The sequence below is a fragment of the Myxocyprinus asiaticus genome, chromosome 47 (genome assembly GCF_019703515.2).
Source record: "Myxocyprinus asiaticus isolate MX2 ecotype Aquarium Trade chromosome 47, UBuf_Myxa_2, whole genome shotgun sequence".
Lineage (NCBI taxonomy): Eukaryota > Metazoa > Chordata > Actinopteri > Cypriniformes > Catostomidae > Myxocyprinus > Myxocyprinus asiaticus.
This window is the reverse complement of record NC_059390.1, coordinates 21,794,507-21,822,477: the sequence shown is the minus strand read 5'-3', so window position 1 is coordinate 21,822,477 and position 27,971 is coordinate 21,794,507. Positions and strand designations below refer to the sequence as shown.

Below are 27,971 nucleotides of genomic sequence, written 5' to 3'. Positions count from 1 at the left end.
GTTTAATGATTAGTGTAAAAAAGCATGATTTAACTGACAGTTGGCTCCCTCTGAAGAAGAAATTACCTGACGGAAATCCCCTTTTGAGAACAGAAATTGATCTACCATAAAGCTAAGCTTATTTTACAGCATACAACTGCTGTTCAACTGTTGCCTCTAAATTGTTAATATAAAAGTCTGTCCACACCAAGAACGAAACAAAACAATGAAACAAATCTTAGATGAAAGATCTATTTACAACAAGAAAGAAAAAAAATGCAAAACAAATTGCAGGGGAAAGGTCTATTCACACCAAGAAAGAAAACAAAAGTTAAACAAAATTGCAGTCAAAAGGTCAATTTACATCAGTAAAATAATAAAATCAAAAAATCAAACAAATCACAGATGAAAGGTTTATTTACACCAAGAAAGAAAAAACAAAACAAATCGCAGACAAAAGATTTATTTACGACAAAAGAGAAAACACTCAAAACAAATCACAGATGAAACGTCAATTTATAACAACAAAGAAAAAAAAGCAAAACAAATAGCAGAACAAAGGTCAGTTTACACCAGTAAAAAAAAATTAAAAAATAAACAAAATCGCAGATGAAAGGTCTATTCACACCAAGAAAAAATTAAACGAATCGCAGACGAAAAATCTATTTACACCACCAAATAAAATAAAATAAATCAAAACACATCACAGACAAAAGGTTCATTCATACCAAGGACACAAAAATGCCTTTCAGTCATTCACGACCCAAAAGCTCATATATTATTGGGGTAGGGAAAAAAATTGGTAGGGAAAAACAAAAAACAAAAATAAAAATGGACTTACAGAAAAACATTGTTGCCGAATGAATTTTGTTTGGTGTGAATAGGTCTTTTACATTTCTTACATATAAGTACTCCAAAGAGGTCTAATCTAGAGATGAACATATGTTTACTCCATAAATTATGTCTTGTACAATAAGTGAGCTAATGCACATTTGTTAGCTATAAGGTGTTTGTTCAGGAAGTGTGTGTATGTAAACCTACCATACTCAGGGACCTGCCCTGTGCCTCTCTTGAGTAGCAGACGAACCCTGTGGCCGCCTGATTTGATGAGCTCAATAGCACGAGCGTGGGTCATGTCTCTTGTGCTCTCCCCATTTATCTCAATGATCTGATCACCAACCTACAAAAGAGACAAAATATGACTAATATATTTATTAGAAAAACTGTTTAAAAAATCAAGGTTTTTTGGAAAGAAAATTGTGAGTCTCTCAAGGGGTGTTCACACATGCAGCGATTTTATTAGGATTCGAAGTAATGGTGGTCTGAAATTAGCTCAAGCTGCATGATAATGATCCAAACACAGAGGAAATCAACAACACTGTGAATCAAATGGAGTGATTTCTGTATTGTATGGCCAAGTGAGAGCCATGACCTCAATCCTGTTGATGTTTGATCTATTTAAACTATTTAAATGAGTATTGAGCTGAAATAATTCCAGATTAATATGCAGAGCTGATCGGTATCTAGCTAAAAAAAAAAAAAAATGTTTAGCTGTTGTTCCCAATAAAAAAGTTACATTTATTACTATATAACTTCACAAACCTTGTTCATCTATTACTTTGGCTAATTCACCAATTTATTTTAATAAAGATATGAATGACCATGTGTAATGTTTTATTATAATTTATTAATATGACTTTATTGAAGACTATAACAGATTTAGAGAAAACATATACTTATAAAAAACAATGGTGGTGTAATTTCCATCCTAAAACATAACTATTAATATAAATACCATATACCATAACTATTAGTCAACATACTAGTTCAACATACTAGTCTAGAATTTCATCTAGCATTCAAATCATAAATATAGGAAATCTGTGAATGCATTTTCAAATGCATGTACAAAGTGAATTATTTCATGACAGCTTTGAATTGCAAAAAAAAAAAAAAAAAATAAATAAATAAATAAATAAAAATGAACGAGCCAATTATAGTAGCAAATGGAGAATTCTTCTCAAATGATCTGGTTAATGCAGACGTCCATGTAGGATGCAGCCAGGGATGAGCAGGCGGTTCTTTGACTCATTAAGATCTTATTTGAATGGGGTACAGAGAAGATTATGACCCTCAACTCTTTCTCATTGCAAAGGAGTGTCTGGTTATTGTTCCTGGACCATAGATGGGTCAGGTTCGTCTGACCTCTGGGGTAGAGGGTCCAGAGGGTATCTACAGCCGCAGTGTCTGAGGGGACTTCATGTTTAATGGAGTTTTTAAATACCACAGGTCTGTTGCACCACAAACTAATTACAGTTCCTTTCCAAAGGCATTTTTCCAATACTGAAAATGTGCTTTGGTTACATTCACACCCTTGATGAGGTACCTTCATGTACAGTTGAACAGAAGTTTGCATACACCTTAGCCAAATACATTTCAGCTCAGTTTTTCACAGTTCCTGACATTTAATCATAGAAAACATTCCCTGTCTTAGGTCAGTTAGGATCTCTACTTTATTTTAAGAATGTGAAATGTCAGAATAATAGTAGGGAGAATGATTTATTTCAGCTTTTATTTCTTTCATCACATTCCCAGTGGGTCAGATGTTTACATACATGTTGTTAGTATTTGTTAACTTGGGTCAAATGTTTTGGGTAGCCTTCCACAAGCTTCTCACAATAAGTTGCTGGAGTTTTGGCCTGTTCCTCCAGACAGAACTGGTGTAACCGAATCAGGTTTGAAGGCCTCCTTGCTCACACATGCTTTTTCAGTTCTGCCCACAAATTTTATATCAGATTGAGGTCAGTGCTTTGTGATGGCCACTCCAATACCTAGACTTTGTTGTCCTTAAGCCATTTTGCCACAACTTTGGAGGTATGCTTGGGGTCATTGTCCATTTGGAAGACCCATTTGCGACCGCGCTTTAACTTCCTGGCTGATGTCTTGAGATGTTGCTTCAATATATCCACATAATTTTCCTTTCTCATGATGCCATCTATTTTGTGAAGTGCACCAGTCCCTCCTGCAGCAAAGCACCCCCACAACATGATGCTGCCACCCCTATGCTTCACAGTTTGGATGGTGTTCTTCAGCTTGCAAGCCTCACCTTTTTTCCTCCAAATATAATTATGGTCATCACGGCCAAACATCATCAGACCAGAGGACATGTCTCCAAAACGTAAGATCTTTGTCCCCATGTGCACTTGCAAGCTGTAGCTTTTTTATGTCGGTTTTGGAGCAGTGGCTTCTTTCTTGCTGAGCAGACTTTCAAGTCATGTCAATATAGGACTTGTTTTACTGTGGATATAGATACTTGTCTACCTATTTCCTCCAGCATCTTCACAAGGTTCTTTGCTGTTGTACTGGGATTGATTTGCACTTTTTGCACCAATCTATGTTCATCTCCACGAGATAGAATGTGTCTCCTTCCTGAGCGGTATGATGGCCGTGTGGTCCCATGGTGTTTATACTTGTGTATTATTGTTTGTCCAGATGAATGTGGTACCTTCAGGCATTTGGAAATTTCTCCTAAGGATGAACCAGACTTGTGAAGGTCCACAATTTTTTTTCTGAGGTCTTGGCTTATTTCTTTCGATTTTCCCATGATGTCAAGCAAAGAGGAACTGAGTTTGAATGTAGGCCTTAAAATACATCCACAGGTACACCTCCAATTCAGTACACCTCCTATCAGAAGCTAATTGGCTTATTGTCTAAAGGCTTGACATAATGTTCTGGAATTTCCCAAACTGCTTAAAGGTACAGTTATCTTAGTGTATGTAAACGTCTGACCCACTGGAATTGTGATATAGTCAATAAAAAGTGAAACAATCTGTCTGTAAACAATTGTTGGAAACATTACTCATGTCATGCACAAAGTAGATGTCCTAAATGACTTGCCAAAACTATAGTTTGCTAATATGAAATCTGTGGAGTGGTTACAAAATGAGTTTTAATGACTTCAACCTAAGTGTATGTAAACTTCTGACAACTGTATGTGTGTGGTCTGCAGGTAAGGGACTATCAGATAAATATGAGAAGTTGTAAAACAGTGAGAGAGAGTTAGAAAGAGAGAATATCCTCAGGGGGCTATTAATGCACATTAGTGATGACAGCTTCATTACAGAGAAGAAATGTACAGGGAACAGAACAGCAGAAACAAAGTGCTATTGACGGACAGTCAGACAGACAGACAGTCAGACAGAGAGACAGACAGACAGACAGATAGACAGACAGATAGATAGATAGATAGATAGATAGATAGATAGATAGATAGATAGATAGATCATGCTAATAATCAGCTATTTAAAACCTATCGTTCCTGGTGGAATACCTCAGTTTGTAGGGAAATTTCCAGTGCAATGAGCAGATGTCATTCTTTTGGCTGCTGCACTTCATCAAATAGATAGATAGATAGATAGATAGATAGATAGATAGATAGAATTTCTAACAGACTGGAGGATGCAGTCTATGTTTAACATGGAACTGCTGCCATCAATCATTAATTAAAACAAGTAAATGAGGCAGTGAGCTTGACAAATTAATCTTGATTCAGGATAGTGTTCAAGATAATCTTTTATAGTCCTTTACAATCTAGAGCAGGGATTGGCAACCTGTTTGACACATGAAGTGCCATACCATATCCCATAGTTTACCCTTAAGTGTCCCAAAAGTTTGCTTACCCCTGTCTTTACCTGTGTGAAATAAATATCCCCTCATGATTTAGCTGAGGAAAACATTCAGTAAAAGGAAATGAAGTCAGCTCACCCTCATTCGTCCGTTGCGTATAGCTGGTCCATCTTCGGCCAATCGTAGAATGAACAGGTCCATCTTATACTCGCGACCTCCACGGATACTGAAGCCAAAACCTTTCATACCTTTTTCAAACTCAACCGTAAAGAAATCAAAATCCTGAAAACACACAAACACAAAAATTAAGGACTATATGTATACATACTGTAATAGTGTGTAATGCTACCGCATAGAACTCCATTCTGAAATCTACAATACAGCTGTTTTATTTAAAGAGTAGTATGACCTGTGGCATCCTGTAGTCTGGTAAAGGAAAGGTGCGTGGGTCAGTGGACAGCTGTCTGTAATCGAACAGTGGGGGGTGCCTGTAATCAAGCGTTGGTGGCTGTCTGTAGTCTGCTACAGGAGGGTGTCTGTAGTCCACTGGAGGTTGACGGTAATCAGTGAATGGCTGCCGAATATCGGGTTTTACATCCTGTCTTGCTTTCACTTCTGACCTGTAGCTGAGCAACCAATCAAATCAAAGATTAAGCCACAGAAGTTCAAGGAATAGTCCATGATTAGTTACAAGACAAATGAGAACCAGTGGTGTTTGGCGTCATTGACAAACCTTGGTAATATTTACCCTGTTTATGCCTGTTTTCCGGTGGAATCTGTCAACAATACCCTAGCAGTGAAAGAACTAATGCTCTAATTAATTTTAAAGTTTAATTCAGGATAATGTTCTGTTGAAAATGGCAAAGCCTGAGGAGCTCTAGGGTGTATATTGAAACTTGAGTTAGCTCGGAGAGGAAGCGAGAAGTGAAATCACTGGCCCCTTTAGGCTATACTATAAATGATTAAAAACTGTTTTAAAGAGCCACGCAGGTGAATTATTCAGTTCTGTAAGAGATAAGTGATTTTACCCAACAACCTAATAGTGAGAGAGTCTGTGAGTCAGAGAGGTTCAGAGTCACTCTATAAATAGTACAACTTAATACTATGAACTTTAACCAAGTTTGTTTCTTTAACCAGGTGACAGTCCGAGTTTGACTGAAGTATATCAGGATTAATACAGCATGTACTGAAACTCAAAAACCATAGTTTTTCTAAAACAAAATAAAATAAAATAATATTTTGACAAGTCAATTCCTCCTTCATTGTAAGTATATGGGGTTCACCTGTTTTACTGTCCGCACTGCAAAAACTGTATGTCCAATCACTTAGACAAGTAATAGCACACATCTCGTTTGTAGCACAAACAGTGCAGGATGAGTTACACACCAATGTTTAATCATTTACAAAGGAATAGTCACGGTTCCATAAAAGTTAGGCTAAATCGACAGCATTTGTGGCATAATGTTGATTAACACACAAATCTTGTTTATTTATGTTTGTTTTATGTTAAGATTTACATTAAACTTTTATGTTGACTATTCAGCCAGTTCCCGCCACCTCCATGCCCATCTTTTAACTGTTACAGTGGTGCCGAAACCCGGGAGGGAGGAGGGATGCGCTGTTGCGGAGTCCTCGCCGCTGCTGTCCACCAAAGAAGAAGCCGCGGCCGTCTGCCTGGGGATGGAGGGGTCGCTGCCGGCCGCTGAGAGCCAGAGGAACTGCTGCCATCTGCCAAAGAAGGGGAGGAGCGGTTCCGTCTACCAGGGGCCGGAGGACTTGCTGCCGTCTGCCAGGGGAGGAGCGAGTTCTCGTCCAGGAACCAGCGAGCAAGTTTTTCTCTCTCTCTCTGTCGCTCCGCCTTGCCCTTTGCCTCTCCCCTTTCACTTCCCTTGTCTCTCCCAGGGCTCCAGATAGGGAGGGGAGTGCGTCATGCCGGGGGTTTCCCCAGCCTGAGTTGGGCGATGGAGGAATGTGACGAGGAGGAGGGCAGGGCCGGGCCGTGAGGACACATGGCCGGCTCTGAATCAGGCTAATCAGCCGGGAGGGGTATAAAGATGAGCCGGATGTGCCAGTTTGAGAGAGAGAGAGAGAGACGCAAGTGGTTACGCTGCATGTGTGTATGTTTATGTTTTTTTATGTTGAGTTTTACATTAAACTTTTATGTTGTCTGTTCAGCCAGTTCCCGCCTCTCCTTGTCCATCCTTTACCTGTTACAGTTATATCTAATATTGCATCTCCATTTGTCATGGTGATGCAGTGCCAGCAAACCCTTTAATCTGGGAAACTTTATAACGCTGGTAAATCCCTGATTTTATGTAAGAGAGAAACCCTACTACTGCATTGCAATTCAGCTGCAGCTCGCTATAGTAAGTTAAGGAATCAAACACAGCAACAACTCTAGGATATCTGGAAATAAAAAGAAGCAATGGAGAGTAAAATAGTGAAGTCTTCCTCGGATTCCATGTTTGTTATTTACACAAGCGTCATGGGAAAATTACGTTGCTGTGCAGAAAGCTGCTTATTGACGGAGCCACATAAATGGGAGAAAACAGTATGCGGCTTATACAGTGCATGTAAATGGGAACGCTGTATTCTCACAATAACCCGGTTTCTCGCAATAAGCCCCTTTCGGGTGTCCATGTAAACGTAGTCACTGTTTCAAAGGTATAGTCACAAGGTGTAAACATTATATGTGTTAACATGATTTTAGTGTTATAAAACCCTGGGATTCCCCCAATGTATGAGTGCATATATGCAATGTTAGGGACTGTCGATATTTTACATTCGTGTATAAATGGGTATAGTTTATAGTGTATGTGATTTTCTCAGTACTGTGTACAGGTTTGGGAGGGTTACTTTTGAAATGTATTCCACTACAGATTACAGAATAAATGCTGTAAAATGTATCTTGTAACGTGTTCCGTTAGATTACTCAAGGTCAGTAACGTATTCTAAACACTTTGGATTACTTCTTCAGCACTGGTAGATTTTTTCAATTGTTTTGACTATAAAAACTCTGCCAGTACAGTAAGACAAAATACACATATTAAAAATACATTCTATGAAAAACCTAAATATTTATGCAGTGCTGTTTCTAAAACAAGACCAATCAAATTGATCTTGTTTTAAGGAATTTTAGATATTTTTACAGGAAAACAATAAAAAAAATATTATCAAGAATACGATTTTTGCCCTAATATCAAAGGTCTTACTAGAATAAAAGAAATTATGATCTAATGTGAATTTTCTTGATAAAAAAATATGATTGTGCATGTAAAATGGCTAGATATAGTATTTTAGCTTAGCGTAAAGATGACAATTTACACAAGGTTTATTTCTATTTCTTCTGCTCCAAACTCACTTCAAACATACTTCTCTGTCTGCTCGTATGAATGTAAGACATCATAAGAAAGTGTTTCACCGCTGTTCAAATGCACTTTGGATCACATCATTTATATGTATACATGTTTTCCATCTGAAAGGACTAAATATTAAATGAAACAAATGACAATAAAAATGCAAAGTAATCTGTTCAGTAATCAAAATACTTTTTGAATTGTATTCTAAATACCAATGATTGAAAGTGTAACTGTAGTGGAATACAGTTACTTATATTTTGTATTTTAAATACGTATTCCCGTTACATGTATTTCATTACTCCCCAACCCTGACTGTGTACTCCCAGAAATGTTGAATTCTTTCCGCTGTGTTGACATGTTGTTGGGCTCTATCCTATGACGTTTGTTATGCTGGTCTGTTCCACACATGCGCACTCTTCAAACACCCATCAGAAAGCTGCTTATGCATTTACATGAGCACATTAAGTAGGGCTGCCCCGACCAAAGATTTTCCTAGTCGACTAGTAGTCGTTAAATTAAGCCATTAGTCGACTAGTCGCACGTTTGTGAAATTAATTTAATTAATTAAATATATATATTTTGGGGGGCATCAGAAAATGGTTTGAGTTCCAGGGCTGAGAAAGAATATAAGTAACATTGCTAACACTGTTCTACATAACAGAGAAATACTGTTAATAATGAGCCTTTAAAATATAAATTTTACAAGCGCACGCACGAAGCGAGCTGCAGCGACACTGGCAAAAGTGGTAATGATTCTGAATGTGTCAGAAAAACCAGCAAGGAGACTGTCTGAACAGTTTGTTAATTTATAGAGAGAAATGCACATTAGGGTTGTGCCGACAGATGATGATCTCGGGGATCGACGATGGTCAGAGTGATCGGCAATAGCTGATGCCTTTGACGATGTCAAGACGATATTTGGCTCGTTTTCCCATTAATGTATAACATTATTATTATTATTATTATTATTATTATTAGGCTATTATTATTATCAAATTAATATTACAAATAATTTGCACATAGACACACAGACACGTGCTTGAAGAAACACACTTCATTATATTATTAAGAACAGATGACAGAAAAGCATCTATGCGCATGTATGACGTGCTGATACAGAGGCCTGCAGTCTCGTGGAACACGCACATGTAAAAGGTTTCTCACTCTTTCTTTGTTTCTGTCTTCTGAATTTTTATTTTTTATTTGCAAGAACAGTATTGTCTATGAGTGCTGCAAATGACCTCAGACATCTCAGCTCAGGAGGTGTTTTGAGTTCAGTTTGCTTTATTTCCACAGAGCAGTTCATTGTGACCACAACTCTGCAGCCTATACATCTGTGATTACAACATAAAATAATACAAAAACACCTCGAACCATGATTTATATTTCAGTGATTATTAGCATCATTATAATTATTATTTTTACATTTATATCTGTTTTTATGTCTTCATTTGTGTAAGTAATTTTCTGCCTGCATGTTTTGTAAATGGAAGGTTACTTATTTAAGGATTTAAGTTTTTCGTTTTTTAAAATAATTTAATTTTCAATGCAAAATCACTAAAGCAAGAATATTCACAGATCCCTCAGCCCAGGGGTTTCCGATGTAATAGGATATTGCAATATAATATCTCTCTCTCTCTCTCTTTCTCTCTCTCTCTCTCTCTCTCTCTCTCTCTTTCTATATATATATCATTAAGGAGGGAACAAAACAAATTTATTCACACACATGATGTATTTTCCCTGACAACGAAATACCCATCCGGTAGAGAATGCACAGATGAAGTAGGTTCTTTGCCAGATAGATCTTGACAACTGTTGTAAAGCCATCTTTCCAAAAGTTGAACAACACACATTTTAATTTTTTTTCCAGTTTCATTTGAATTTTTAGTTAAAACCCAATCAAAACTTGGTCGACCAAGACTCTTCTCATCGACTAACGTTTGGTCGACTATCAGGGGGCAGCCCTAACATTAAGCCACGTTCTCTGAGAGGAACCTGGGTGTATTAAATCGCTTTCTCTTTATCCCTTAAATGGCATAAGAAAATCAGCGTTTTAGTTTACATGATGTTTCAGAGCGCCACTTTCTGCTAAAAACCTGGAATACACTTTTCTTAAGTGCATGTAAACGTGGCCAGTGTTTACAGTATTTTAAAGTTTTTGGACTGGTCCGATTCACTTCCATTGTAAGTGGCTTAATGAAACAGGTTTTTTTCTTTTAATAAACAGGGTTGAAATAATTTTTTGTGGTGATCAACATCGTGCTTCAAATGCTGTTGACTAAGCATACATTTTATTGAACCCAGAACATTTCTTTAATGCTACTCATTGTTCAAACCCCAAGCCTCAAGAATGAACAATAGTAATAGTGATTCTTGAGTCAATAAATAATCATTAATTTGTCATAAACCAAACCTCAAAAAACATGCTAAGGTAATAAAGACATTTGTGTTTATGTCTTACCCACTGTCCTGGCTGTAAATCTGTAGACCTGGCACTGTTGAGGGCTGGGTAGGCGTGTTTTGCTGGGTCACTGAGCTGGGCTGAATGGCTGGGCTGGTTTGAGTGACAGGGCTGGGTTGTGCTTCTGAGTTAGGCTGAGGTGCAGAGTTGGATTGAGGGGTGGAGTTGGACAGAGGAACAGCACTGGTCTGGTTCACAGTGCTGGACTGGCACAATGGACTGGGCTGAGCCATTGGGCTTTGTTTCTCCGAGCTGCCTGCAGAGGGTGTGCTATTCGTCTCTGAAACAGAAAAAGTGAGGAGTGAGATAACTTAATTTCCAGGATGTCAAATCTTCACTTGGCAAATTTGCACTTTGTTGAGCCAAACATTTTCGACAAACACTCAAATGAAATCTATTACTGTCAGACAAAAGCTCCATTATTTTCAAAAGTCCTCTTTGTTCCACAAGTAATGTGAAAGGAATAGTTCACCCAAAAATGAAAATTCTCTTATGATTTACTCACATGCCATTCCAGATGTGTGACATTTTTTCTTCTGCAGAACACAAATGAAGATTTTTAGAAGAATATTTCAGCTCTGTAGGTCAATAAAATGCAATGAATGTTGACCAAAACTTTGAAGTACAAAAAAGGCATCATAAAAGTAATCCATAAGACTCCAGAGGTTTAATCCATGCCTTCTGAGGTGATCAAACTGGTTTTGGGTGAGAACAGACCAAAATGTAACTACTTATTCACTGTACATCTTGCCATTTGTACTTTTTGGAGCTTCATAGTTTTGGCCATCATTCACTTCATTATATTGACCTACAGAGCTGAGATATTCTTCTAAACATTTTTATTTTGGGATGGCATGAGGGTGAGTAAATGATGAAAGAATTTTCAGTTTTGTATGAACTACGCCTTTAAGCAGCAGCTCTCCTCAAAAGATTTGCTAACTTTGAAAGAGCAAATCTCACTAGGATCTAATCAGATTTTCATCTAAAAAAGCTTTTCAACATTTAAAAACATTTTGATTTTGTTCAAAAACATATAAAAGTACAGTATGTTTAGAAAAAATGTAAATGATTTTTCGAAATCTTTTCAAAGTAATGCACTTATTGTACAGTGGAAGTCTATGGGGCAAAGACTGCAATGAAGGGCTTAAAAGCAAATACATGAAGCTAATATTTTTTATTAAAATACATGAATTATTCAGTAAAAATAAAACAGTATTCAAATTATCCTTTTGAAGTGGACTACTTTTCCAATTCCTATGGATACAGTTGTATCCATATAAAAGTGCTTTACAGATATAATCATCACACTTATTGGTTTTACATAGTCATGACATGAGTTGAGAGGTTGGATATTACTTCACACAGACAAGGTTGGTAAGCTATTTTATTTCACTAGTTAACTCTGTTAACAGGAATAATTTTTAAGTCCTGTGGCTATACTTTGTAATAACGGTGAAAACATTGTACATTTTTAATGTTTATTCAAGTGCCATGTCGTGCCCCATAGACTTCTATTGAATGTGCATAACTGTAAAGAAGTTTTCCTTTCTTGTTTTACAAACTAAGAGACTAAATAATTTTCTGTGGTAATCGACAGAATAAAACAGATGCTGTTAATAGAACTTAAAGGAATAGTTCACCCACAAATTTAACTTCTGTCGTGATTTACAGCCCTTTTTTGTATACAGTACAATTGAATAGTGACCGACACTGTCAGTCTCTAGCATTCTACCTAACATCTACTTTCCGTGTTCCACAGAAGAAAAATAATCATACGGGTTTGCAACAACATGTGGGTGGATGAAATATACCTTTAAGATGAATTTAACACTGCATATTCATTTAAGTAACAGTAGGTCATTGTTTAAAGAATGTTTGAATTGCTAATTGAGTAAAAGCATTCAGATACTTTCTGCAAAACATTCTGCAGACATTCACTCACCATCCTGAGTGATGATCCTGAGTGTCACACTGAGTCCTGCATCTTTGATCAGTTTGACAATGTCTGCATGCGGCATATTAACGATAGACTGATTGTTGACAGCCAGTATACGATCTCCAACTTTCAGTTTTCCACTGTGGTCTGCTGGACTTCCCTCAATGATTCGCCCGATCTTATGAGGCACAGCTGACAACACACACACAAATACACCACACTTTTTACATAATACAGCAAGAGTCTCTCCAATTTTAACGTTTTCCTGCACTGCACTCAGTCCATTCCTGTTAGTGCTGTAGGTATTTTTTTTTTTTTTTACAAGCGTGGGCGCTGCATTATAACATTTTAACCAGCCTCTTCAGCCCTCAAATAGAGGTGCATCCATTATTGAAATACAAGTTTAAAAGATATGCTGCATTTTTTATATCACTATGACTCTCAGAAGCAGCAAGTCTGAGTGAGCTATTAGCATTGCACCGTCCACTGTTTTAGGCTCAGGTTCAAGAGTGAAGCTCTATGGACAACATCTGTGACATAACTGTATGCAAAATTTAAACACCCAATGGAGAGGAACAGTAAAATGACATACTGTCCACAAATCAGTGGAGATGGTATGAACGCACTTGGTGGTTCCAAGCCACTGCTATTTAATCAGTTGTCAGTGGGCTATGAGTACAGTGTACAGCTTATAGAACAAATATGGTTTATATTGTAGATGTAGTATGCCTACCAGCAGCAGGCGCAGTTTCAGGCCTGTTCAGTGAACTGATAATAACAAATCCGAATCCTTCAGTCTCCTTGCGCTGGATGGTGACTTCACTGGGCTGCTGATTCTGATTGGTTCCAGTGTCTGGTGGGGAGGAGCCTGTGGTGGATGGGGCGGAGTTCTGGGATAGGGCAGAGTTATTAGAGAACATTCTAGAGTTGAAGTCACTCCTTGGGGAGCTGTGCTGGGTTGATCCAGGACTGCGGCCATTCTCTGGAAAGGGTTCTCCTAAAGATAACAGAGCGAGAGAAAGAATGTATGCCAAAGTGATAGAGACCCTCGCTTTACATTTCCACTGTACTTATCAAGAGAAAATGATTTTTTGATTGTACTCTGTAGACATACACAAAGCAAAGCTCCCTCCTTTTAATGCCACTATAACCCAACCATGAGCACATTAACATATGGCTACCTACACATAATAACACCTATTCAGTATTCAGAAGGTTGAGAGTATAAATGTTGCTGGTAAACAGAGGGTAGCCAATCATAACAGAGGTCATTTACATAAAGAAGTCTTAAAGGTGCAGCAGTAAAAACAGCCTGATTAATTCTACAGGTGTAACGTCTGTCCTTGCAATCTCCCCTCCACACCACCAGAGGTCTTCATCACCCGAATTCTGAACTCTGACTCTCTTTGATGTCATTATTTCCTGTATGGTGCTTTATATAGAGCAATGTTCTATTGTTCTATTATTGACATTGTCTGCCCCGTGTTTCTCCCTATTTAGATTTGAGTATTGGATTGTTTGCTGGATTTCTATTAAACTCTGCACATGGACCCTCAATCTGCGCCTCCGTCTGATCTGTTACAGAAGACTTTGCCTCATCAGCATCCAGCAGAGGTATATTAATTTAAAGATACCATTGACCAAAGTCAGACCAAAGTGCTTAATACACACCAGCAATAGCTTCAGTCCCTCCAAGAAACTAATAAACGTCTCATCTAGTACATACAATCTCAACCACCTCCTTCTGTAAATATCCCTCCTGCATCCCCGAAAATGTCGCTCCCAGAGATGTTTGATGGCAGTCCAGAAAAGTGTAAGGGATTTTTACATCAGTGCTCTCTTTACATATCCCAACGACAAACTAATTTCATCAATGATGAAGCCAAGGTCTCATTCGTCATGACACTACTTACTGGAAAGGCATTGGATTAGGCTGCAGTGGTCTGGGATAATGAACAGGGAATTCGACAATCTTACTCCATCTTCCTTCAGCAGTTCTGTGAGGTTTTTGTATCATCCGGCAGAGGGCGGAGGAACGGCTGAGGACTGGGTGACAGTGTATCCCACAGGAGGAAGAGATATTGGTGTCCAGTTTCTACATCTTAAACAAGGTAACTGCCCTGCCGCTGACTATGAATTTCAATTCCGCACCCTAGTTGCTCAGCGTGGCTGGAATGACACAGCTTTAAAGACCGTTTACAGAGAGGGATTGAATCCAGAACTCGCCTGCAGAGATGACTACCAGTTTAACTTAGTTTATTACGTTGTCAATTTGTATTGACAAAGTAATTCGTAACTCTCCCTTGTTTAAGAACATTAACACTAATAAACACTAATAAAAGAGGATAACACTGCCCCTCAACATGATGAGCCAATGCAGCTGGGTAACTTAAGACTCACATCTGTGGAACAATCTAGATGTCTACGTAAACAACTGTATTTCTTCTGCGGAGAGAGTGGCCATCATTGTTCTGTATGCCCAAAGAAGCCGAGTACTGCTGTTCTTCCTAGAGAATGTCCTTTCAATTTAGAATAAGGACCTCACAGTTCCAGTTATGATTACCCATGACTCTCATTCTTTCTCCACAACAGCCTTGATAGATTCAGGAGCCGCTGCTAACTTCACTGGCTCCCAGCTTGCTGACCAATTACACATACTACTGGCTAACTGTTCTGCTCCCTTACACATCTCAGCAATTGACATTAATCTATCGATAAGGGCCTTATTACTCACCAAACCATCCCTGTGAAGCTTCAAGTAGGTGCCTTTCGCTCAGAGATGATAACTCCCTACCTCATCAACTAATCCACTAATCCTTGGTTACACATGGTTGGAACTCCATAACCCAGAAAATCATGGAGGGAGGGTGAGATCATTCAGTGTTCCACTTTCTGTTTTTAACTATTCTCTTCCATTACCTGCATTGTCCTTTTGTTCCACTAGCACTGAAAGCCCTGAAGTCAAGGAGGTCTCCATTTCTAAATACAATGATGACCTCGCCGAAGTGTTCAGCAAGGTCGAAGCCATGCAACTACCAGTTAACCAACTAACCATCGTTCCTGGGACAGTGCCATAGAACTTCTTCCAGTTACTTCTCCCCCTAAGAGTAAAGCATATCCTCTCTCACTCTCTGAGACTCAGGCTATGGAAGATTATATTCAAGAAGCACTTTCCCTGGGTTTCATTTGACCATCCACCTCACCAGCAGCTGCAGGAGTCCATGCAATGATTATCGAGGACTCAACACGATCATAGTAAAATATTGTTATCCATTACCTCTTGTTCCCTCAGCACTTGAACAGCTATGTGAGGCCCATATTTTTACTAAGCTTGATCTCAGAGGTGCTTACAATCTAATTAGAATTTGTGAGGCGGATGAGTGGAAGACTGCGTTTGTGACTAATGCTGGACATTTCGAATATTTGGTTATGCCGTATGGATTGAACAACTCTTCTTCAGTCTTCCAGTCTTTCATTAATGAAGTGCTACGAGACTTCCTGAACTACTCTGTGATTGTCTACATTGATGATATTTTGATCTATTCAAACAATGAGGAGGAACATGTTCATCAAGTCAGACAAGTGTTACAGAGATTACTTGAGCACAACTTGTATGTGAAGGGTGAAAAGTGTGAGTTTCATGTCTCAACTATCTCTTTCCTTGGCCCATACCCATACCTCATCGCCCCTGGTCACATCTGTCCGTAGACTTCATTACGGATCTGCCCCCTTCTGATGGTTACACTGCCATCCTTGTGTCTATTGATAGATTCTCCAAGGCCTGTAAACTGGTACCTTTGAAAGGTGTACCTACAGCTATGGAGACAGCAGAGGCTTGTTTCATCAGGTATTTAGACCCTTGGACTACCCGAGGACATTAGGTCTGTTCCAAAACTTAGTGAGCTGCCTCGCTTTCTCCTGCCAACATAGGTAGCTGTCTTCTATGGCAGCACCCTTACTGAAATGATGCCTCATAAGAGAGCAATTTGGAACGCTCTACATAGGCGGAAGCTCTGTGTATCATTCAAATAGTGCTCCTCACGTGCAGGGCATGGGACACTCGACTCGAAACTGATTTCAATACAGGTGACACGAGGGAAATGACGCAATCCTCTAATGAGCAAAAATATGCACAGAGAGACCTAGGTAGCTCAGCAAGTATTGACACTGACTACCACCCCTGGAGTCACGAGTTCGAATCCAGGGCATGCTGAGTGAATCCAGCCAGGTCTCCTAAGCAACCAAATTGGCCTGGTTGCTAGGTAGGGTAGAGTCACATGGGGTAACCTCCTTGTGGTCATGATTAGGGGTTCTCGCTCTCAATGGGGTGCATGGTAAGTGGTGCATGGATCACGGAAAGTAGCATGAGCCTCCACATGCTGTGAGTCTCCGCGGTGTCGTGCACAGCGAGCCACGTGATAAAATGCACGGATGGAGTCAACTGAGACTTGTCCTCTGCCACCCGGATTGAGGTGAGTAACCACGCCACCACGAGGACCTACTAAGTAGTGGGAATTGGGCATTCCAAATTGGGAGAAAAGTGGATAAAAAAATAAATAAATAATACGCACAGAACACACACAGTTTTTTGTAAAATAGTCGGTTTTGTATCATATTAAACTGTTATTTATCGATGCTTTTCAGAATTGAAAGGATTATAAGTATATTTATAATCTAAATTTCTCTCTATTCATCTGCCATCTTGGATTTATTTTTCTGCCAAGCTCATCACGGTGCATTCTGGGATCACCTACCTAAGGAAGGACACATCTGATGCTACCTTAGAATTTAATTTAATTAATTAATTATATTTATTTACCACACATTATACATTTGCACATATACAGTGAAATTCTTTTTTTTTTTTTTTTTTCACATATCCCAGCTAAGCTGGGGTCAGAGTGCAGGGTCAGTCATGATATGGCACCCCTGGAGCAGATAGAGTCAAGGGCCTTGCTCAAGGGCCCAACAGTGGCAGCTTGGTGGTGCTGGGTCTTGAACCTCCAACCTTCTGATCAGTAACCCAGAGCCTTAATCGCTGAGCCACCCAGCCACCAATTTGGTCAAAATGAGATTTCTTAAGAGGCAGCATAATTAAGATGCCTACCTTTTGGAACAGCCTTCACGTCAGGAGCATGCCTATGATGTCTTAAAATGCTGCATCCGGAGGATGCTCACTAGGTTTTGGAACAGACCCATTATCTTTGACAGAGGTTCACAGTTCACGTGTAGAGTATGGAAAGCATTCTGCCAACACCTTAATATCAACATCAGTTTAACATCAGGTTATCATCCCCAATCTAATGGTCAGGTGAAGAGGTTTAATCAAGAAATTAGATGATTTTTGAGATCTTACTATAGTCAGCAACAGGACCAGTGGAGCAGATTTCTCCCCTGGGCAGAGTATGTCCAGAATTCCCTCAACAACTAATCCAAAAGCCTTACACTGTTTCAGTGCATTTTGGGGTATCAACCACCTCTTTTCTCCTGGTCAGGGGAACCATCTGAAGTCCCCGCTGTTGATGACTAGGTCCAAAGAAGTGAACAAACCTGGGATGCTGCTCATGTGTGTCTCCAATCGGCCATTAGACAGAAAGACAGAAGACAGAAATTTCAGGCGGATAGTAGATGCTGACCCCATCCCAATTACCAGCCAGGCCAGATGGTTTGGCTTTCCACCCAGGACCTACGCCTGAAACTCCCATGCAGAAAACTCACGCCAATGTTTGTAGGACCCTTTCATTTTTTTACGTCAAATAAATGCTGTGACTATCACTTGGAACTTCCTGCTAATTATCGAATTTCTCCCACATTGTGTCTCCTTGCTGAAACCTGCATGGCCATCCACATCTCCTGAGTCACAACCTCCACCACCACCTCTAGAGGTCGATGGAACTCCTGCTTACCTCGACCGTGAGATCATCAACTCTAGACGCCGAGGGAGAAGGATGTTCTACCTGGTAGGCTGGGAGGGATATGGCCCAGAGGAACGCTCATGGGTACCAGCGGAAGATATCCAAGATCCGTCTCTGATTACCGACTTCCACACTAACCACCCTGATCAGCATGCTCCTCAATCTAGAGGTAGATCGAGGAGAAGAGTGCCGCCTGGAGGCGCTCCTAAAGAGGTGGGGGGGATTCTGTAACGTCTGTGCCAGCAACCCTCACTCCACACCACCAGAGGTTCTCATCATCCGAATTCTGAACTCTGACTCTCTTTGATGTCATCATGTAGGTGCTACTGGTGGTTTAAATCAGTTTTACTATCAGAAATAATCAATAATTAATTGTTATTAATTATGGAATTAAATAACAATTAAATAATAATTAAATAGAATTTAACTCATTAAATTCTATTCTCGGGGCACCACTCTTTGAAAAGAGAAAAATGATAGCAAGTTACTGATTGAGTCTCACAAAACAAAATCTACCCTGTAGGTTGAGTATATTAATTGTTAATCAAAATAATCAAAAAGGGGAAAAACTAGTTAAATTATTGCTATACAAATCTAATAGTAATCTAGTTACAGTTAGTTTCTAACACCAATAAAATAACAGTACTCTGAGGTAACTTGGGAGTTCTTGACGTGGCAGAGGTTGGCTTCAACACAATATTCAAACAAAAACAAACAGGAGTACTTACATAATAATTGGTGCCCCGTGTGAGGTTGTGATAATTGTTGGCTTCCTCCAATATTCTTGCAAATAACTCCTAAATATTTTAGAGTAGCCAAAGGTTTCCCCTCTTGGTTTCCTTTTTCTACAGGAAGTTCAAACTGCTAAGACACAAGGCCGGTTGTGGTTGTGAATCATTGCAAGTGTTGTGTTAGTGGTTGCTAGTTTGGTACTAATTCATTACTCCTTCTGTTTGTGTTTGAGAGATTCTTTCACTAGATACTAACAAAGTAGTCTGACGTGCTGATAGTCATACTGTGATTATTAACACCCAAATTAGCAGCTCAAGGAATAGTTAATAATACAAAGCAGTTGCTCCTGAGTGACAGGTAAGTGGTTCCCCCTGTGCATTCTTTTCTCAGGATAACGACTGGTGCGTCAGTGTTTCCACAGAGCAACAGGTGTCGTAAGTCTCCACCCTCAAAACTCAGCTAAGGTTTCAGAATTGTGAACTCATAAAGAGTTCCTATAGGGGTCCACTGGACATCATCCTCTCACCTGTCAAACCAGGGAGATATGAGTAGCCAGTCCCCATCAGCATCCGGAGCTGAAGCTCCCAGGTCAGGTGAGGAAAGCTCACTGTCCAACTGGGTCGCTGACCTCCTCCTTGTCTCTAGAGAAAAAAGGGAGGAGCTTAACAGATACACCATCTCAGTGTGATGCTGAAATGGCCGCCGTGGTAGATAATGCACACGATCCTCAAGGGAAGGTAACCACTATCCAGGAGGTAGTTGGTAGGCTGTTTCTACTTTACCACCACAAGGCCCAGTTGCAAATAGCAACACTCAAGGGTGAGGTAAAGACACTTACAGCCCAGTGTAGTCGGCTTGATGCAAGCAATCACGCTTTACATCGAGACCTCCAGACTACAAATACTATGCTGGAGGAGAGTGTAGGAAGACTCCAGTCAGCTGAAAAAGAAAGCCGAGAGGTCGCTGATGACCAAGTCCGGCAAGAGAGTCGAGACATACGGGCTAAAGCTCAAGAAGCGCTCTGCTACCCCATCTTTGACCAGAGTGGGGCAGAGGACTCAGAGGATGGCGCTACGGTGAAATACCCTAACCCTGGTTCAGGTAGTATTTCAAAACCATTGCTCCAACTCCCGGAGTTAGAGCGCATCCCTGTTCGGGACATGAGTCCACCACATTTCGGGGGCAAGGCCACATTTCGGCAATCTTCCCCTCAGGCATCTTTTAGACCCCGCCCCAGCAGGACGCCTTCCACACCACAAGGAGGAAGTGGCCTCACCCAACGCCATGGCAATGGGGGCAGGCACTGGTATTCATCCTCTGATGAGTCAGATGGATACAAGCGGGACCAAGACACAGGTCTACGCATGCGCCAGCTTGACTCCTTTGCGAAGGACATAGAACATTTCGACCCAGCAAGCCGAGATTCAAATGTCAACGATTACCTTAGGGAAATCGAACATTGCCTTGCTGACTTTCCTCATGCCTCGGCACGTGAGAAGTTGAAACTCATTTGGAAAACAACTTCCGGAAGTGTCCACGCTTTCGTCGAGACTCAACCGCCACGCATTCGTGACAGCTATCCGAGGCTTTGCAGGGTTCTGTGCGAGGAGTACTCGCCATATACTGATGAAACATCAGCCACCCTCAGTGCCATCCGCATCCAACAGAAGCGGTTGGAGCCTCCTAGGGAGTACTATAGGCATTTAAGAAATGCATACTTCCAAGGAAGTAATGAGCCAGGTCTGGAAGACGAGCGAGGGTTCAGATCTCTCTTCCTCCATAACCTCCACCCCTGCATGCGAACCCACATTACACTGATGTGTAAACAGGGTAGACCGACCATGCAGGGAATTAGGAAGATGGCCCAAATGACTTGGGAAACAGTCGTGCGTCCGACTGATAAACCAGAAGATGATGTCAGAGTCCTAGACATCCTGTCTTCAGAGAGGGCAGACTTAGGGCTTGAGGGCTATGAAATATCTCAACCTAGAGTAAGCTGCAAAGCAGCAGCCCCAAAACGCTTGCCAAACCACCCACAGGGGGGTTGGAGAAACCAAGGGATTGACCACAAGGGTCCCTCCCAGGGTCAGAAAAAACATAAAAATCAGAATCCCTCTCCAAAGAAAAGGAGTTTGTGAAAAGCCCAGACAGTGGAATGGAAATAAAGGGAATCATTCGGAGCTTCCTGGAAAGAGTGATCTGAAGCGTCAGCTGAGCCTTATCCAGAAAAGTGAAGGGCCAGACGATGGCCACAAAAAACCCGATGGTGACAGTCCGTCAGCGTGACTAGCCCATGCACTTCCCTCCTCTTCCCCCAAAGTCTACTTTGTAGGCTGGGAGAAGAACACAGGGAAGACCCAGACGCACCCAGTGGCAGTCATGCCCAATACCCGTGCACCGCTTTTTCAATTCTTGGGAGACCTTGTCCACAAGGGTAATGCCAGACGCATATACACCTCAGTGTCAGTAGGAAGGTGTATAAACATCCATGCGTTACTGGACACTGGGTCTGAAATCAGCCTAATGTGCGAGGAGACTTTCACAGAAGTCGCTAGGGCAATGCTCTCTCTTGGTAAACCACTGCAGACAGAGTCCTGTGATGTGAGCCTTGTCAGCTACACACAAAACAAAGCCCCCATCACAAAACGCGCTTGGCTTGATATCACCTTCCATAAGACGACCCTCAATCATCCCATTTACATCTGTGCTTTCGACACAGAACAACTCCTTATCGGCCATGACCTGCTGGACCGACTGGCCTTGCTGATCTACTGCCTTTGTGGGCACATGTGGGCCCAGGTCGCAACCCTGAATCCTGTCCGTCTAGCCCACAGCCGTCATGCTTCAGACGACCGGGTCACTTATATCCAAGAGTCAGGAGAGACCACTTGAGACACTGTTCTTGAGTCAGTGTTTTGTCATTACCCAGACATCCAGACTCATCTTGGCTCTGAGCCTCTTGAGTTATCTGTGACTCCACCAACACTACAGCTAGGCGGATCCATGAGCACCCACGAATCATTCCTTTGCTCACTAGAAAACTCAAACCCAGCTTTGTACAGCCCCTGCATAGCTGGAGGCGTGCATGCTAACGGTATCTTGGTACCTGATGTGCTTGTCGCACTCTGGTCTGAAAAGTCTGCTGTTAGTCAAGCTTTGTACGACAAGCTGTGTCAGAACAGCTCCTCTCTGTCTTTCATGCGCAAAAGTCACCGCCTTCTTTCTGCAGAGTCACCGCAGAGGCCCATCAATGCTATTGGGATATGTGCTCTTTCCATTCAAATTGGAAAGAAGAGGTTTACACACTTCATGAGTGTGATTCCCCAACTTGACCCCTCACTCCTCGTGGGGGCCGATATCCTTGTTAGGTTAGGTGCTCTACTGGACACTGTCAACCAGGTCCTATGGTCTCAGGCAAGCATTGAAAACCATCCGGCAGCGGTTGATCCAGAACACATGTTGTCTGATCAGACCATCCCTCAGGCATGTCAGGCAGTGAGCGAGTTTGACCTGACTATCCCTGCTAGAACTGCAGGTGCCCCTGTCCGCCTCATGATCCTCAAGGGACAGATGATACCTGGTTCACAGGCATTCTTCCAACCCTTGCCATACTTCTGGGAACTCAGCCTGACCGTCTGTGGTACATCTCTGCTTGAGCTCAACAACCGCTCAGCTTACTTGCTTGTCCAGAACCTAACAAACATACCAATTGTTGTGAAATCATGTAGACCATTAGGGTTGCTGATCGACAGCTCGTTTCATGACTTCGAGCTGATAGTGCCCATGATTGGAGAGCTGCCTCCATACTTGACGAGGAGGGAGAACCTCGAACCCCTCCTTCTCACCTTCCCGAACAAAATGATCACTGTTGCTTGTCATGAGGGGCTACACAGTAAAGAAGTCTGCAGTACTGCCTTTGGCACGGAAATGGACATGATTGTGTATGCCCTCACTGCTCACGCGGGTGACATGATTTCAACTGGTGACGAAGCCGGTTCCCCACCAGAGGAACCTTATCCGGGATTCGAGGATGAAATAGCACAACAACTCACTAAGGCAGATGCCTTAACGACAGAGGGTCAAGGACAAGAACTGCGGAAGTTGTTTCACGACTTCCAACAGATCTTTTCAAGGGATTCCAATGACTATGGAATCACTGAACTCCATACAGTTCGTATCCCAACTGATCCAAATGCACCACCCACATTCGTACGCCAGTACAGAATTCCTTTAGCTGCCTACGAGTCAATCCAAGAGATACTTGACACGTTGCTGAGGAAACGCATTATTCGGGAGTGTAACTCCACATACAACTCAACATTGTGGCCGGTGTTGAAGCCAAATGGAAAGTGGCGCTTGACAATTGACTATCGACAACTGAACAAACAGGTCCCTCTTTCGCGATGGCCCATGATCCACCTGGATCAGGTGAAAAGAGCCTGTTTCTTTTCGACCGTCAATGTGTCCAATGGGTTTTGGACAATGACAGTTGACCCAGTAGATCAGTACAAGCTGGCTTTCTCTTTTGGCAATTGACAGTTCACTTGGAACCGATGCCCATTCGGATATTCAAACTCTCCAGCTGAGTTTAATATCTTCTTGCACAAAGCCATGAGTGATGCTGCTGCCCGCAGCAACCTGATCTATGTGGATGACATCCTCATGCGAAGTCAGGCATTTGAAGAACATCTGACTGAAATACGATACATGCTCAGCCAGCTTTCCAGCGCAGGAGCCAAGCTGGCCCTCTCCAAGGGTCAGTGGTGCCGCCCAAGGTTGAGTACATGGGCTTATTGGTGGGTGCCAATGGCATTGAACCCCAAGCAGGGAGAGTTCAAGCCATCCGAAACATCAAAGCCCCAACCAACGTGTCGGGACTCAGGAGCTTCTTGGGCATCTGCAACAACTCCAGACAGTTCATCGAGGACTATGCGGAGATAGCCAGGCCCCTTACTGAGCTCCTCCGGAAAGACAAGGTCTTTGAATGGGGAGACCCTCAAGAGCAGGCTTTCAGAGAACTGAAAGCAAAGCTCTGTTCAGCCCCTTGTCTTGCCTACCCAGACAAGGATAAGGAGTTTCATTTAGAGGTGAGCTTCTCCTCCCACTGCCTCAGCGCCGCCCTGGCACAGAGTCGTTACCTACGCAAGCCGACCTCTGAGCAGTGTAGAGCTGAAGTTCTCCGACTGTGAGAGAGCCCTCCTAGCCACAGTCTGGGCTGTGGAACACTTTTGCAGCTACATCGGGGGTCAGAAGTTAATCATTGAAACTTGCCACCAGCCTGTCTCCTTCCTCAATAGCCAGCGGCTAAGAGAAGGACGAGTGTCCAACAGTCACATTGTGTCATGGATGATGATGGCACTACAAGGCTACGACATCAAAGTCAGGCACGCTTAGAACCACAAAATGGCTTTGGGTCAGGGCCTGGCTGAGTGCCATCATTGTGACTGTGAAGGACAGACAGGTTCCCCGCCCTTCCTCGTTACCACTCCTTCTCTTCCCTCAAATCATCATTACTATGATGAAACTGTCTGTCAAGACCTCCCGAAGGTTTACATGGATGGCTGCTCTTTGGTCTATGTTCCCGATGGTCCAGGTCCACCCTGGTGGGTCGTTCTGACCGACCATAGGGGGGTGATGCTAATACATGCCCACGATGCTCCCATTGGAGGTCACAGGAGCTACAAATTTACCTACTACACCCTCCAACAGGTTGCGTAATGGCCATTTATGCTCAAAGACACTAATGCCTATGTAAAGGGATGTTTGATCTGTTGTCAGTTCCATCCTTCCTGGCCACTGAATCGAGCTCCACTGCAGGTCAAGGGAATCATGTTTCCTTGGTCCAATCTGCAGATGGATTGGATTGGACCAGTACCCAAGTTGGCGCGAGGCAACAAATACCTCCTCACTGTCATCTGTGCATTTACAAAATGGGTGGAGTGTTTGCCAGCACCCAATGACATGGCTGAAACCACAGCACTCATGCTGATGAACCATATGTTCAGCCTTTGGGGGCTACCTCTCTCAATCGACTCGGACAGAGGCACTCATTACACGGCGGCTGTAATGAAAACAATGTGGGAAATGTTGGGTGTGGAAGCCAAATTCCACATTGCATACCACCCCCACTCATCAGGTCAAGTTGAGCAAACCAACCGTACCATTGTCAGCATGCTCAAGAAGTATGTCAACAGCAATGGCAAAGATTGGGGCGTGAAACTCCCTTTGGTACTGATGGCCAACAGGTCTACTCCACACTGCACCACGGGGGTCACACCCTTTGAAATGATGACTGGGAGGGAAATGACTCTCCCACTGCATCTGCTGTACCGTCCAGAAGACGTCAGTTTTGCAACCGCATATACTGCATATCAGTACGTGACTGAGTTATGCAAACACCTCCAAACTACGTTTGCTTGGGCCCAAACAAACCTGGAAACCAGTGTCAAAGGACAAAAGACCTATTATGATAGGAAAACGTCTGACCGTGAATATAAAGTAGGTGATAAAGTCTTCTACTTCAAGTTCACTAAACCGGTGGGTATCGCCAAAAAGTTCCTACCAAGCTGGTCAGGCCCCTTTTAGATCATAGGGAAGCTCTCCCCGGTAGCTTACCGAATCCATATCTCGAAGCCAAACCAAACACCAACGAACAAATGGGTCCATTCAAATAAGATCAAACCCTTTGAACAGTCTCCACTCCAAGGGGGAGCGGACCCACAGCAATAGTGTCTCTTGTAGTTGGGTGTAGCGTGCTTTACTCATACATTAGCATGCACTAACCCTTAAGACTACTCTCGCAAACACAAGGTAACGAGACTCTTGTATGTTTCAGGATGAAATTCCTTTGGATCCTTGGCATCTTCCTCAACCTACAGCTCACACAAGCCAATGAGGTGGTAGAAACCGGCCTGCCAACCGGTATTGTCCTGGGCTCTTAATCACCCATTGCCACCTCTGCACCCAAAGAATATACGTTCGTTTAGACCCTTGGGATGTGTATCACAAACACATCCAGTTACCTCCACAGATGACGGAGGGCAGGGTAAGCGGAACCCAAACCCAGGACACAGTTGAACATGCCAAATTGACAACTGTCCACATCCTAGAACAACTGCAGAAATTCCTAGTCACTGAGGAAGAACTCAGTGGGAATAAATGACCAAAGCAGTTCCTTGGTGGTCTGCTAGTGTTGGGCCTCATGTATTCAGATAGAAGACAAAGGCAGGCCTAATACAGTCGTAAAAACCTTAAATATTAATTAATAACTACAGAAATAATTATTAATTATTTCTGATAGTAATACTCGTCTGAACAACCAGTAAAGCCCTACACTAGTAGCAGCATCGGCCATCAATTCCCTGTTCTCTATCGGCCTTTCGGCTGCCAACTCCGTCAGTCTTGGTACACTCCAAAGACAAATGGGTGGACTTAATGAGGAAATGCCAGAAATCCAAGAGAAACTCCTGTTACAACAAGAACAATTACAGGATCTGGGTAAAACCCCACAGGGTACCATACTCACTGTAAACATGCACTCTGCAATTCTAAATAACACTGCATGCTCTGGATGCCTTGTCAGAAGTTGTGAGATCAGACATAACATATGTGCGAATGGTTAGAGATCTAATGCATGACCTTGTAAGGGAAATTAGCACGTCAGTTAACAGCCTGAGTGGGGGAAAGATCCCATCCTACCTAGTTCCCCTAAACATGGTTGAACAAATCCTTATATCGGCCACTACCAGCATTGGCAAACTTCTCAGATACATCTGGCATACAGCCTTGGCAATGCAATCCCCATCCATGTAAATCCTCAGAACCTAGAGATAGGATTTATCCTTAACTTACCCATTATAGAGAAACAGAACATTTACCGACTGAAATCCATATTGAACGTTGGGTTTTGGAAGAATAATGTACATGTACATATCAAAACACCACCGGTGCTTGCCTACCACGATGATGACCCCTCTCTCTACCTTATTCCCAATCTGAACATGTGTACGAACACCAAGGACATACATTGGGTTTGCCCCAGCAACCCCTTTATCAGAGATATAACCGACCACCTGTGTCTGGTCTGAGGGCTGACACCCCAGAGCAAAAATGCCAGGCTAGTATGTCTGTTAAAGACGAAGGAACAGAATCTAGGGTAGAAAGAGCTGGTAGTCGATGGGTTGTCAGTACCCCTGCCACCGAGATCCTAATGTCATACAACCGTCATGCCACAAACACTAAATTAACAATCCCAAACCAAATGGTGTTCTTGAAGGTCCCACAAGGGGCCACGGTACATATAGCTGTCATTGTCCTCCACCAGCTCAGTCCAGAGAGATACGATTCAGAGATTGAGATGATGGATGCATTCAGAGGCCACAATCTCACAATTGACGACACCCTTCAACAACAGCTTCTAGCTGAAGGGACCAAATTAGTAAAGTTCAGTCTCAAATCGACTGGGCTCATGACTACATTTTTCAATCGTATAGGAAAATTATCGGCTTATCAAGTACACCCCATCAGTTTGACTGCCCTTGGGCTCCTCCTTAATGGTTGGATCATCATGGCAGGTATCGCATACGCCATGCACAGACACATCCAAACACTACACACTAGACTGGATGCTATGACACTCATACCACAGCGTTTCAAGCTCCTGTCTACCTCTCTACCACTAACTGCTCCTAACTCTGCCCAGGTATCAAAAGCCTTTATGAACTGTTAATGTTTCCAGGAACTAAGCTCATGCAAACCCAGGACACATGGACTGTACAACTTTCGGGTTGTCCTCAAGGACTGAACTGTTCAACTTTTGGGTTTCTCTCAAGGACTGTGGCAGGAACCCCAACCTTAAGACCAACGGGGGGAGGTGTAGGGCCTTGGCCCACTCAAAATGGCAGCAGAGACCGCATGGCCCTTTGTTCTATAATCAAAGGAGAGACATTGAACTCAGTTTCCCA

General features: G+C 42.2%; 1 protein-coding gene across 1 annotated transcript in view; it reads right to left on the bottom strand.

Moving 5' to 3' along the window:
* LOC127436808 (membrane-associated guanylate kinase, WW and PDZ domain-containing protein 2-like) overlaps window positions 1-27,971 on the bottom strand; it is a 383,618-nt gene that overhangs the window by 10,233 nt on the left and 345,414 nt on the right. The window contains exons 16-21 of the mRNA XM_051691206.1: window positions 13,095-13,358; window positions 12,368-12,553; window positions 10,426-10,705; window positions 5,015-5,231; window positions 4,744-4,887; window positions 1,021-1,159 (exon numbers count right to left, since the gene is read on the bottom strand). Coding sequence (XP_051547166.1) covers window positions 1,021-1,159; window positions 4,744-4,887; window positions 5,015-5,231; window positions 10,426-10,705; window positions 12,368-12,553; window positions 13,095-13,358 — 1,230 coding nt within the window. The remainder of the gene's footprint in view (window positions 1-1,020; window positions 1,160-4,743; window positions 4,888-5,014; window positions 5,232-10,425; window positions 10,706-12,367; window positions 12,554-13,094; window positions 13,359-27,971) is intronic.